Genomic DNA, 14,478 nt, shown 5'->3' with positions numbered 1-14,478 from the left:
TGACTTTTACAAATATAACAGAGGAAAGAAAATGCATTAAACGGAGGAGCTGTAAGTAATACGTGCCAGGATTGTTATCAAAGCAACAGGACGGTAGCAGAACGTACTGTAGTCCTCATGCAGATTCTCGCCTTGTGTTGGCTACACTGCTGTATGTTTCATCATCATGTCTTTGTATGGAAGCCAAGTCTGTACATCTGCGCCTGTCCTGAAACTGTTCTGCTCTGCACACACACACACACACAAACACTCATTTCATGTGTAGTGTAACAGACTGAGCAGCCACACAAGTGACTGGATGATAGGCCCCAGTAGTGACTGGATGATAGACCCCAGCAGTGACTGGATGATAGATCCCAGCAGTGACTGGATGATAGATCCCAGCAGTGACCCGATGATAGACCCCAGCAGTGACCCGATGATAGACCCCAGCAGTGACCGGATGATAGACCCCAGCAGTGACTAGATGATAGACCCCAGTAGTGACTGGATGATAGACCCCAGTAGTGACTGGATGATAGACCCCAGCGGTGACTGGATGATAGACCCCAGTAGTGACTGGATGATAGACCCCAGTAGTGACTGGATGATAGACCCCAGCAGTGACTGGATGATAGAACCCAGCGGTGACTGGATGATAGACCCCAGTAGTGATGACTGGATGATAGATCCCAGCAGTGACTGGATGATAGACCCCAGCGGTGACTGGATGATAGACCCCAGCAGTGACTGGATGATAGATCCCAGCAGTGACTGGATGATAGATCCCAGCAGTGACTGGATGATAGACCCCAGTAGTGACTGGATGATAGACCCCAGCAGTGACTGGATGATAGATCCCAGCAGTGACTGGATGATAGATCCCAGCAGTGACTGGATGATAGATGCCAGTAGTGATGACTGGATGATAGATCCCAGTAGTGATGACTGGATGATAGACCCCAGTAGTGATGACTGGATGATAGACCCCAGTAGTGACTATATGATAGACCCCAGTAGTGACTAGATGATAGACCCCAGCAGTGACTGGATGATAGACCCCAGTAGTGATGACTGGATGATAGACCCCAGTAGTGACTAGATGATAGACCCCAGTAGTGACTAGATGATAGACCCCAGCAGTGACTGGATGATAGATCCCAGCAGTGACTGGATGATAGATCCCAGCCGTGACTGGATGATAGACCCCAGCAGTGACTGGATGATAGACCCCAGCAGTGACTGGATGATAGATCCCAGCAGTGACTGGATGATAGATCCCAGCCGTGACTGGATGATAGATCCCAGCCGTGACTGGATGATAGATCCCAGTAGTGATGACTGGATGATAGACCCCAGCAGTGACTGGATGATAGACCCCAGTAGTGACTGGATGATAGAACCCAGCGGTGACTGGATGATAGGCCCCAGCGGTGACTGGATGATAGGCCCCAGCGGTGACTGGATGGTAGATCCCAGTAGTGACTGGATGATAGACCCCAGTAGTGACTGGATGATAGACCCCAGTAGTGACTGGATGATAGACCCCAGCAGTGACTGGATGATAGAACCCAGTAGTGACTGGATGATAGATGCCAGCAGTGACTGGATGATAGACCCCAGCAGTGACTGGATGATAGACCCCAGTAGTGACTGGATGATAGATGCCAGCAGTGACTGGATGATAGATCCCAGTCATGGCAGGAAGTGGTGCAGTGGTCATGTAATGCCGGGAGTGCCCCTCCCTCCCAACCAAAAAAAAAAAATCAATCCTATAATGTATTTAATAAGAAAGGGGGGGGTAGGGAAATGTAAGTAGGGTAATGGTTGCCCAGAAACCCCCGTCCTAGTGACTGGATGATAGACCCCAGCAGTGACTGGATGATAGACTCCAGCAGTGACTGGATGATAGACCCCAGCAGTGACTGGATGATAGACCCCAGCAGTGACTGGATGATAGAACCCAGCGGTGACTGGATGATAGACCCCAGTAGTGATGACTGGATGATAGACCCCAGTAGTGACTGGATGATAGACCCCAGTGGTGACTGGATGATAAACCCCAGCGGTGACTGGATGATAGACCCCAGCGGTGACTGGATGATAGACCCCAGCGGTGACTGGATGATAGACCCCAGCAGTGACTGGATGATAGACCCCAGCAGTGACTGGATGATAGATCCCAGCAGTGACTGAATGATAGACCCCAGTAGTGACTGGATGATAGACCCCAGTAGTGACTGGATGATAGACCCCAGTAGTGACTGGATGATAGACCCCAGCAGTGACTGGATGATAGACCCCAGCAGTGACTGGATGATAGATCCCAGCAGTGACTGGATGATAGAACCCAGTAGTGACTGGATGATAGATCCCAGTAGTGACTGGATGATAGACCCCAGTAGTGACTGGATGATAGACCCCAGTAGTGACTGGATGATAGACCCCAGTAGTGACTGGATGGTAGACCCCAGCAGTGACTGGATGATAGAACCCAGTAGTGACTGGATGATAGACCCCAGTAGTGACTGGATGATAGACCCCAGCAGTGACTGGATGATAGAACCCAGTAGTAACTGGATGATAGATGCCAGCAGTGACTGGATGATAGACCCCAGCAGTGACTGGATGATAGACCTCAGTAGTGACTGGATGATAGATGCCAGCAGTGACTGGATGATAGATCCCAGTCATGGCAGGAAGTGGTGCAGTGGTCATGTAATGCCGGGAGTGCCCCTCCCTCCCAACCAAAAAAAAAAATCAATCCTATAATGTATTTAATAAGAAAGGGGGGGGTAGGGAAATGTAAGTAGGGTAATGGTTGCCCAGAAACCCCCGTCCTAGTGACTGGATGATAGACCCCAGCAGTGACTGGATGATAGACTCCAGCAGTGACTGGATGATAGACCCCAGCAGTGACTGGATGATAGACCCCAGCAGTGACTGGATGATAGAACCCAGCGGTGACTGGATGATAGACCCCAGTAGTGATGACTGGATGATAGACCCCAGTAGTGACTGGATGATAGACCCCAGTGGTGACTGGATGATAAACCCCAGCGGTGACTGGATGATAGACCCCAGCGGTGACTGGATGATAGACCCCAGCGGTGACTGGATGATAGACCCCAGCAGTGACTGGATGATAGACCCCAGCAGTGACTGGATGATAGATCCCAGCAGTGACTGAATGATAGACCCCAGTAGTGACTGGATGATAGACCCCAGTAGTGACTGGATGATAGACCCCAGTAGTGACTGGATGATAGACCCCAGCAGTGACTGGATGATAGACCCCAGCAGTGACTGGATGATAGATCCCAGCAGTGACTGGATGATAGAACCCAGTAGTGACTGGATGATAGATCCCAGTAGTGACTGGATGATAGACCCCAGTAGTGACTGGATGATAGACCCCAGTAGTGACTGGATGATAGACCCCAGTAGTGACTGGATGGTAGACCCCAGCAGTGACTGGATGATAGAACCCAGTAGTGACTGGATGATAGACCCCAGTAGTGACTGGATGATAGACCCCAGCAGTGACTGGATGATAGAACCCAGTAGTAACTGGATGATAGATGCCAGCAGTGACTGGATGATAGACCCCAGCAGTGACTGGATGATAGACCTCAGTAGTGACTGGATGATAGATGCCAGCAGTGACTGGATGATAGATCCCAGTCATGGCAGGAAGTGGTGCAGTGGTCATGTAAAGCCGGAAGTGCCCCTCCCTCCCAACCAAAAAAAAAAAAATCAATCCTATAATGTATTTAAAAAGAAAGGGGGGGATAGGGAAATGTAGGTAGGGTAATGGTTGCCCAGAAACCCCCGTCCTCTTGGCAAGTGGCTCCAATGATGACAATAGAAATGGTATATGATATGATTACTAGCGCTGCCGCCACATCATACAGTGTAAGGAACAGAACGAGGCTGCTGCACATGCCTAGTGTACCAGCTTCTACTATTTTTGCCCTGTATGTGGATCTGATTCCTCGGTCGGTGCACTGGACCAGAGAGCAGCTACCAGGAACAAGAGACAGGAGCCTTGCCATGAAGTGGGAGAATGTGTGCTTAGAAAGTGCAATATTAGTTTAATTATGTTTGTGTATTTATTAATTATGGTATACTGAACCTTTTCCTGACCACTTTGTTATATTAGTCAAGTGTTTAGTACAGCCTATACCAATGATGACTAACCTTGACACTCCAGATGTTGTTGAACTACAAATCCCAGCATGCCCTCCTACAGTTTTGCTATTTGGCCATGCTAAAACTGATGCAGGGCATGCTGGGATGTGTAGTTCAAGAAAGAACAGCTGGAGTGTCAAGGTTACCCATCGCGGGCCTATACTACAGACCATCTATAGCAGGGGTGGCCAAACTGGTCCTCGAGATCTACCAACGGTCCACGTTTTCCAGGTTACCTAGCTGGTGCACAGCTGTAGTCATTTTCTAACTGTCACATTTTAAAACCTGCTGCATTCATTTCTACTATAGATCCACAGGTTGCCTGGAAAACATGCACCGTTGGTAGATCTTGAGGACAGGTTTGGCCACCCCTGATCTATAGTGTTCGATACTATTAGCGCATGGTACTTTTAGCCGCGTCCCTATCACTTGCGAAAAGCAGCTTTAAGCTCACGTCCCTGTATGTCCCGGTCTGGCGCAGGCCTGGAGGAGACGGCATATTTGTTGTGAGGAAGCTCAGCGTTATCATACTATGAAATGAGCTTCCTGATGAAATACGACGTCCCTTTCAGCCGCTGAGGAGAGAGATTACGCGCGCTAAGGCCGTTATTCAGTGGCTTTTTCTTATTTACTGTTTATCACTGCCTGTTGTGAGCGAGACAGTTGACGGCAGCGCTGTGATATGCTGCCGCTCACCTATGGTATTTTAAAGTTTTATTATGTTTTCCTGCAATCTTGTATTTGATGGATGACACTTACAAGTTCCCGTTCCAACATCTTACTGAGGAGGAAGAACGAGGAGAAAAGGTCATTAAGGAGCGGAACCATTTTAACCTTTGCTGTCGGGAGGCGAGAGGCGGACTTGCTACTGATGACTGAGGCTGCAGTTCTGTCATTTACAATGTTGGGTCTCTACGGAAATAAGGGCCCAATACCGCAAGGTGAACACAGAGAATGAGAGACACGTGTGACCTTGGATGAGGCGGTCTCCTATTGTCCCTGATATTGGCGTTACGGGGGAACTAGTAACCCAGGGATGCCATATCCAGCGCTACATTGATTTGGCGTAATGCGTACAGTAACGCCATGTGGATGAGTGACTAACGAATATAAACAAAGATAAGAGTTATTGTAAAACCTGCTGCAAATAAACTATTGTAAAAAAAAATGATTTTTTTTTTATAGTGACCGCAGAATTTTATTGGTTAAAATCGATGAGAAATGAATAATGAATTGCACACATATATAAAGATGTACTATAGGGTAAGGACTTGGCCTTGAAGACTGTGGTGCTTGTTCCCCATTGTACAGTATTGAAGAGCATGCTGGTGCTATGTAAATGACATAGGGCCTTATTCTAGTTCACTCTTTCTGACAAAATCCTTCTTAGATGGACAAAACCATGTGCACTGCAGGTGGGGCAGATGTAACTTGTGCAGAGAGAATTAGATTTGGGTGGGGTAGTACTTCAAAGTGAGATCTATATTGCAGTGCAAATATAAAGCAGCCACTATTTTCCCTGCACAGAAACAAAATAACTCACCCAAATCTAATTCTCTCTGCACAAGTTACATCTGCCCCACCTGCAGTGCACATGGTTTTGTCCATTTTACTGTCACATTCCTCAGACCACCTAGCTGGTGCACAGTTGTAATCATTACTAACTGTCACATTGTCATACCTGCTGCATTCATTCCTACTATAGATCCACAGGTTGTAGATCCTGAGGACAGGTTTGGCCATGCATGGTCGTGTGTCGGTTGTTAGGCCTACACCAACTAGGTCGACAAGCATTGGGTCGACACCACTAGGTCGACAGACAGCAAGGGCGACATGGGTCTAGGTCGACATGGGTCAATGTTGACATGTGTCTAGGTCAACATGGGTCTAGGTCGACACAAGCATTAGGTCAATATGGGCAAAGTCGACAGTCAAAAGGTCAACATGGGTTTTTTCACTGTTTTTTTTACCCGAATGTCGACACAGTTTGAAGTGCACCGCATTGCCTCGCACCGCTCACTCCGCTCGCAATGCTTCGGGCACACTATTTTATTCTCCCACCACGCCCTAGTGGATGGTAGGGCATGAAATACCGCCTGTCGGCACATGTCGGCTAAAAAAACAGTGAAAAACACCTTGTCAACCTTTTGACTGTTGACCTAGCTCATGTCAACCTAATGCTTGTGCCCACCTAATGACCTGTCGATCTAGACCCATGTCGACCTAGACATATGAGGACCTTGACCCATGTCGACCTTGTTGCCTGTCGACCTAGTGGTGTCAACCCAATGCTTGTCGACCTAGTTGTTGACTTAATGACCGTATACTGCCTGGTCCTAGTGTGTACGCACTAGTCTCTCTTTGTCAAAACAATTCTGAAATTTCCAGTGACATAAATGCAAAGCTTCAGATATTATTTATTTATCGACATTTTCTTATGTATCGCAGCAGATTCTGTTGCGCTTTACAATAGTAAAGCGCAATGGAAACAACAGACAGACTTGGAGGTAGGAGGGCCCTGCTGCAAGCTTACAGTCTATAGGGACATAGGAGGGAAACACAAGGACAGGCACCAGTAATAGCATAGCAGTCCCAGCAAGCTGCAAGTCCAGAAGGGAAGCTAGATAATACCCTCAGAGGGTTATGCGTGTAGAACTTAAATATGATCGGCTTGGCATGGGTGGCATGGTGGCACAGTGATTAGCACTGCCGCTGCTTCAAACCACTGGTGTTATGGGTTCCAAGGTATATTATATGTGGTGTGTATATGATCCACCGGATGCGAGGGAAACATCCCACAAGCCAAAAATGTACTGTGTGAGTTAGATGGTACGTACCATTGTGCAAACAGTGCTGCATAATATGTTGGTGCTCTCTCTATATAAAGTACAACAACAATAATAATAATAATAATAATGATAATAACTCACCTATTGAGATCCCATATTTTGCTGTTGTTATCCAGGGAGCAGGAGGCCAGGAAGTCCCCACATGTGTGCCAGGAGCACCCCCATACGGCATGTGTATGACCTTCCAGGGTCAGGACACATTCTGACTTTGCAAAGTCCCAGATCCGAACTGTTGTGTCCCCAGAGGATGTCGCCAGCTTTGTGCCGCTGTAAGGAGTACAGAGCACAATTGTCACATTGAGATGCAGAGAAAAGTCGGCGTTCACATGTCGCACGAAAATATGTTACATTCTAACATTATATGTTAAGAGGTCAGTTTGTCATCACCTAATTTACATTTCCACCTCCTGTACAAGTGCCAATGCTATTCATTATAAAGGTAATGTGAGAGCTGTCATGATGAATGTCTCCTGCTTCCCTTTAACTCCTGATTGGCCAGGCTCCTGCAGTTGGAGCGTGACTGTGGGATCCAGATCAGATGTTCATTTAAAAAAGTAGCAGGATCTTATCGCCGGACGGCCTCTTACATGCGTACTACAAGCCGCATGCATGCGCAGTTTATCGGTTATCTGCCGGTCTGATAATTCGCAGTTGTGCGATCAAGTCTGAATCAGGCGCAATGTGCTACTAAGAAAACCACAATGCCCAAAAGGGTCTATACACGTGCCTATACAGATAAAAGGTTTATCTCTTATATATTTGGCTACATCTGTCACTCAAAGTGTGTGAGTGTGTCTCTACCGCTGGGTGGAGCCTCTGACTCACATGACTGACTCACATGACAGAGAACCAGCCCAGTGAGCCCACCACAGTGCCAGACACCCTCTGCCTCCCCATGCTACCCAGGAACCTACTCCAAAGCCACCAGGTGAGCGACCCCTGCCACCCCCCCTTCCGCGGCGCCCTCCCCTCCCGCGGTTTGCGCTCCCCCCCGACCCCCCCTCCCGCGATTTGCGGCAAAACACCCCCCCTCCCGCGATTCGCGGCACCCCACCCCCCCACGACCCCCCTCCCGCGATTCGCGGCAAAACACCCCCGCCCCCCCCCGAGACCCCCCTCCCGTGGCACCCCCCGCGACCCCCCCGTCCACGATTCACGGCACCCCCCGCGACCCCCACCTCCCACGATTCGCAGCAACCCCCGGCCCCCTGACCCCCCTTCTAACGATTCTCGGCAACCCCCCCGCTACCCACCCTCCCGCGATTCGCTGCACACCCCCGCGCCTCCCCCACACCCCCCGTGACCCCCCCCTCCCGCAATTCTCTGCACCACACCACCCCCCCCCCGCGACCCCCCCTCCACACCCCCCCCCCCCACGATTCACGGCAACCCCAGGATTAAATGGCACAAGCAAAACACTGACATGGCTATGGTCGACAATGAAAAAGGTTGACATGAGTTTTTGAAGATTTATTTTTCATTTTTTGAATGTTTTCATATTCATTCTCATGTGTCGACATGGACACCAGTGAAGTGCCACACTTATGTCAACATTTACATGTGCTGACCTTTCTGTGTTTATTTTTTCTTGTGGCGATTCGCGGCACCCCCCACGACCCCCCCCTCCTGCAATTCGCAGCAACCCCCCCACCCCATGACCCCCCCTCCCGCAATTCGCGGACCCCACCCCCCGTGAACTCCCACGATTCACGGCAGCCCTCACGACCCCTCCCGCGATTCGCGGCAACCCCAGCGCCCCTCCCGCAATTCCCGGCACACCCCCCCCCCCCCCGTATGAACACACACCCCTATCACTGCCCAGCTTCCTGCTCTCCTGAACCGCAACTTCCACCACTGGGGAGTCGCTGATGCTGTGTTGCCCACATTCCCCTATCATGCTTTACCACCCAGCCTCCTGCTATCAAGCACCCTAACTCCCACCCAGTAGGAGGAGACACTGACTCAGGGCCACTATCCTGTACTCCTGTGCTGCCACGCTGGACCCCCACCCACTGGAAGAAGCTGCACAGTGTCTCCCACCCTCCTCTTTAGTCCCCCTTATGCCCACACACCCCTATCACTACCCAGCCAACTGTTTTCCTGTGTCGTGACCTCCGCCAGTGGGGAGCCGCTGACTTAAAAACACCCTACTATACTATTGCACGCACACACCTAAACAACATGCGCACACACAGCCCCCCCCCACACCCACAAATGTCACTGTACCCTCCACACTATCAATGTACATCTTACTCTGTAACCACTTTTTAATTAAACAAAACAATACACCCCCCTTCCACATCATATGCCCTCTATTTAACACATTTCACCTATAACTCAAGTTGCAATACAGGCCATCTGTCATACAATTCTAACCATATGTCTCACAATACAAACGTTCACAAATTAAGGGGGCGCAGCCCCTTACGCCGGGGTGAAGAGCGCCCGTAGGGCGCGATAAATCACCTAGTTTTATTGGTACTCATTGCTGTAATCTACAACTATGTATCTCTGATACTGACCTGGTGCAGCAAGCGTTAACCTAACACTTTGCTGCACCATTTGTAACTAGCCGATTCACGCTAGTGCAGGTACTGTAGAACAGATGACCCAGACTTGGGCTCTAAGTTTTGTTTATTAAGAAAGCAAACGCCATAACGATATATTTTTGAAATGTCTTTCTGTTAAGGTGCCCATACACGTTGCGATTTTAACATGCGTTTTGAACTTTTAAAGTTCAAAACGCATCGCATTGGTTAGAATCGCACCATGTACCTGCGGGATGCAATGCGATGCACGTCTCCGCGGGTACAATATTGTATAGCACAAAAAGTATCTGCAGGCAGTACTTTTTGTACTACATTGCATCGCATCACTTTTGTAGTACATGCGACGCGATGTCCATTTTTTTAAGTTTATAGTTAATAAACTTAAAAAAAAAAAATGGCAAAATTGCATCACAACAGTACAGTACTGTACATCGCATCTCATCCCCTACAAGTGCCAAAATCACACAGCACCTTGAAGTTCAAAGCACGTTAAAATCGAAACGTGTATGGGCACCTTTATCGCTGCACTGAGATGGTGCCACCAGAACAGGTACTACATTAGTACCCCTACAGTACCTACTGTATACCAGTGATAGCTGGTGGTGACCCACTTATGTACAGTACGAGGTATAGCCCAATTACAGGAGGAGACACCAGTTGTATTGGTCTTTCCACCATATGATAAATATATACACAAACAGAAAAAAATGTATATAAAAAAAACACTAAAAACAACCAAACAATAGACAACAACAGAACCAGAAAAAAAAACAAAAAAAGATAAATGAAGCTTCCTGCCTAAACTGAGACCTTACAGTGGGCCTGATTCAGAGGTGCAAGCAGTTTGGATTCATTCCCAACGGGCCGCTGCTTTGTCTACACAGTGCACATGCGTCTGAGCTGCACTGCACATGAGCCCATATGGTCTTGCGATATTGGTCGCAGTGTGGCTTTACACAACGGTTTGATTGACAGAGAATGACTGGGGGGAGGTTACGGGAAGTGGAGATTAAATGCAATCGTGTAGCGAACATTATGGGGTGTGATGCAGCCCACGACTGCATCTTCAAATGCATTTTCACTGGCCCCATCCGCTTAGTTGCGGCGGACATTCTGACGAACCAAAGTGTTGCTCCGATGTCCAGTGTGACCAATGTTCCCGATGTCTAAGCTGGCATTTTGCAGTATTTAAGCCCTAACCCTACTCTTATCCTGATTGCAACCTAACACTAACACTGACATCTACTGTTGATATTGTGACATTGACAATGTTAACATAATGACTATGACAACACTCAGAATGACTACATAATGACAACATACCATATAGCAGGGGTGGCCAGACATTTCGAGTCAGTGATCTACTATATAAGCTATAAAGCTTTTGTAATCTACCAGAGGGCGTGGCATAACAAAAAGGATGCATGGCCCTGCTGCCTGGGGAGTAGGGACTATCTCACCCGAAATCACACCTTGGACCCCACAGAAAAATATGTAAACACTTTTCGCCACAGAAAAAAAGGACACATAGACCCGCAAAAAAAAAAAAGAAAAAAGAAAGGCATTGCCGCACAGAGAAAAAAAAACATTGCCCACCACAGGAAAAAAAAATCAAACACATTGCCTCATAGAAAGAAAACACATTTCCACGCCACGGGAAAAAATAAAACATTTCCCCACAGTAAAAAAAAAAAACACATTTATCCACAGGGAAAAAAACATTCCGCACAAAAAAAAAAAAAAAAACAATTCCCCACAAAAAAAAACACATTTACCCATAGAAAAAAACCATTCCCCACAAATAAAAACACATTGTACACAGAAAAAATTCCCCACAGATGAAAAAAATATAAACATTTCCCCACAGACCAAAATCACATTGCCTACACAGGAAAAAAAAACCTCAAAAACTTTCCCATACAGAGCTTTATATCAGAATCACAAGAGGCACTGTTTTAAAGGAAGAGGACCGGGGACATTTGGGGCTTAAATCAAAAGTACATTATACAGGTACATATTCAGTATATCTCATACTGTATATTGATTTATTAACAGTTCCTTATATAGCGCCGTACCATTGAGCTTTGCAGTTGGAAACAGTGATACAACAAACTAAGTATTTACAGACAGTGAAAGGTAGATGGGCCCTGCTCGCAAGCTTACAAATCTATACTTGCCTCCAACAGACCAGTATGGGTAAATGCTGCGCAGGGTGAATTTATAAAGAAACAGTTTATATTTTTTATTCTACGTTTGAGTTCTGCTGTGCTAATAAAATGGAACTCGGTGCACAGAGGCCGCCACGTCACATCAGCTTAAGGAAAAGGGAGATACAACTGTGTTTCCTCCAAGCAAACTTCATTTCATATCAAACTATTTTGGTTTCTATTTGATGTGTTTTATTGCAAAAGAAATGTTGATTCATTTCATTTGCAGCGAAGCAGATGGCCGTGGAAGCCAAGCATCTCTGCAACATTTATTTTAGCTGTAATGTGATTGTTCTGCCTCATTCTTTTGGCAGCGCTGAAGCACCCAATAAGTGCACAGCAGCCCACATATCCCTGCACATGACTCCGTCTCCGCACCGCCACGTGCGCTAAGTCATCCTTGCAGCCTTTCATTAAAAACAAGTATATAAATGAGATTTTTTTTTACATTTTCCCCATAGGGTGAAGCAAGTAATCGTTTTAATATAAACAACAGGTTGTGAGTTAAGGGGCATACACACGTAGAGATCTGTGCTAAGCAATTTTGCTAAGCAATTTTTCTAAGCAATTTTGCTGGTGTCAAGATCTCCCATGGAGAGCACATACACACACAGAGATTTGTGCTATGCAATTTTGCTAAGCAATTTTGCTTAAGCAAAAAAAGGCCGGGTAGTGGTTCAGAATGAGAGATTGCGATCAGTATCTCTCATTCTGTACACATAGAGAGATTTGCAGTCATTTGCTAAGCAATTTGACTAGATTTTGACTGCATGCACTGACTTAGTTAGCAAGAGATATTTAATCGCTCGGAGCATACACACGGAGAGATCTGTGTTTACTTTCTAAGCAATCTAGTCAGATTGCTTAGAAAATAGCACAAATTTGCTCCGTGTGTACACCCCTTTACTATGACGATAACAATGCCGTTTACAGATATAAAGATGCCCATTGCGAGACTGCGGTAATTATAAGAAACTGCCAAGTTGTATTGAAGATGAGATGTTGCTATGGGCAACCAATCAGATTATACGGGGTCGATTTACTAAAATGGGAGTTCTACTGAAGATGGGATGTTGCCCCTAGAAACCAATGAGCTTATTTATTAAGCACCTTCTAGAAGATAATAGTAGAATCTGATTGGTTGCTTTTGGCAACATCCCATCTTCAACAGAGTAAATATACCCCTTAGCCTGCCGGAGGACATGGTTAGGGTTATGCACTAGGGGGAGGTTTAGGCAGTAGAGGGGGGTAAGGGTCATAGAGTCGAGACTGTGAAGGTCAACTTACATTAGGTCAACCACAAAAGGTCGACACATGAAATTGGTTGACATGGCTAACGGTCGGAAGGTTGACACAAGCATAAGATTGATAATGGGAAGATCGACAGAGAAAAAGTCGACATGAGTTTTTCAAATTTTTTTGGTCCTGAAAAGTTGACATGGACACGGCATCAGTGTACCGTGTCCCTTGGCGCGGCTCGATGCCCTCGGCACACTATTATATCCTCCCTCCACGCCCGAGTGCAGTGATTTCCAACCTTTTTACCGTGCGGTGCACTAAATGAGATTTTAAAATTGCCAAGGCACACCATGAGATCCCCACAGGGCGAAACACATTGGTCCCCACAGGAAAAAAAAAACAAACCTAATGGCCCTCATATAAAAACAATCACACTGGTCCCCACAGGTAAAAAATATATAATACATTGGCCCTTTACATGAAATGAAGAAACCAGTAAATAACAGCTGGACTGGTGGTGGCTGTAAACTTTTTTGGGCATCTCTATACATATCTGGGGGCACACTGGCGCGGTGGTTGAAAAACACTGATCTAGTGGATGGGAGGGTATGAAAAAAAGCTGAATTTACCCCATGCAGCAAGACACCAGCGACTGATCCTGCCTTTAGTAGTCCAATGCAGTTGACCAAATCATCAATAATTAAGGCCCATACACACTGTACAATTTTTTCTACCAATTTCGTTGAAAGACTTTTCTCTTGAACCCAGTGTCCTGGATGAAAGCTGTTGACGAAAGATATTGACGACAGACGAAAGACGAAAGATCTAGCTAGTTTATAGGCTCTTTTTGAAAGATATCCAAATTGAGCAGCATGCACAGTTGACGAACAACCTAGACGAGCAACTGGCGGGTATGCGCATCATTATTCGTCTTTCGGCGCAAACGCACTGAAAGATATTTTGAGCAATTTCGTTCAGAATGGCCGAGATGAACGAAATTGGTCAAAAAAGTTGGTCAAAAAAATTGAACAGTGTGTATGCACCTTAAGATGGGACCTAATGCATTTCGACCTTAATAGGGTCGACCTAAAGACAGGATCCCGTAAATTCAACCCTCCGTGTTCGGTATAACGCGAGCGGAGGGGCATTGAGCCCACACAGGAGAACAGCAGCGACTGAACGCCGCCTGTGTGCGCGCACCCTTAAATAATGCAGATTACCTATAAATATTTAATGGGAAAAATTAATCTAATAGCTGTTTAAATACCATTTCCGCGTGAAGTAGAAATTGCCTCTAACCACCTTGTTCCGCCGGCTGATAGGAAGACAAATAGCCGCCGTTACAGACCTATACTCAGTCTACAGTCGTACGAATCTAGAATACGGCAAAATGGGTAAATAATTAACGTTTACCGTTAATAACTGAACGGGCCCTCAGAAAATGAGAACTTTAGCTTAAAAGAC

The 14,478-nt window shown here is 46.7% G+C and overlaps 1 protein-coding gene across 1 annotated transcript in view; it reads right to left on the bottom strand.

Moving 5' to 3' along the window:
• Positions 1–14,478, bottom strand: part of SPAG16 (sperm associated antigen 16) — a 713,525-nt gene that overhangs the window by 348,211 nt on the left and 350,836 nt on the right. Inside the window, exon 12 of the mRNA XM_083154490.1 lies at positions 7,101–7,286. Coding sequence (XP_083010616.1) covers positions 7,101–7,286 — 186 coding nt within the window. The remainder of the gene's footprint in view (positions 1–7,100; positions 7,287–14,478) is intronic.

This window comes from Crinia signifera, chromosome 7 (genome assembly GCF_055691185.1).
Source record: "Crinia signifera chromosome 7, ASM5569118v1, whole genome shotgun sequence".
Lineage (NCBI taxonomy): Eukaryota > Metazoa > Chordata > Amphibia > Anura > Myobatrachidae > Crinia > Crinia signifera.
This window is presented reverse-complemented; position numbering and strand designations above follow the sequence as displayed.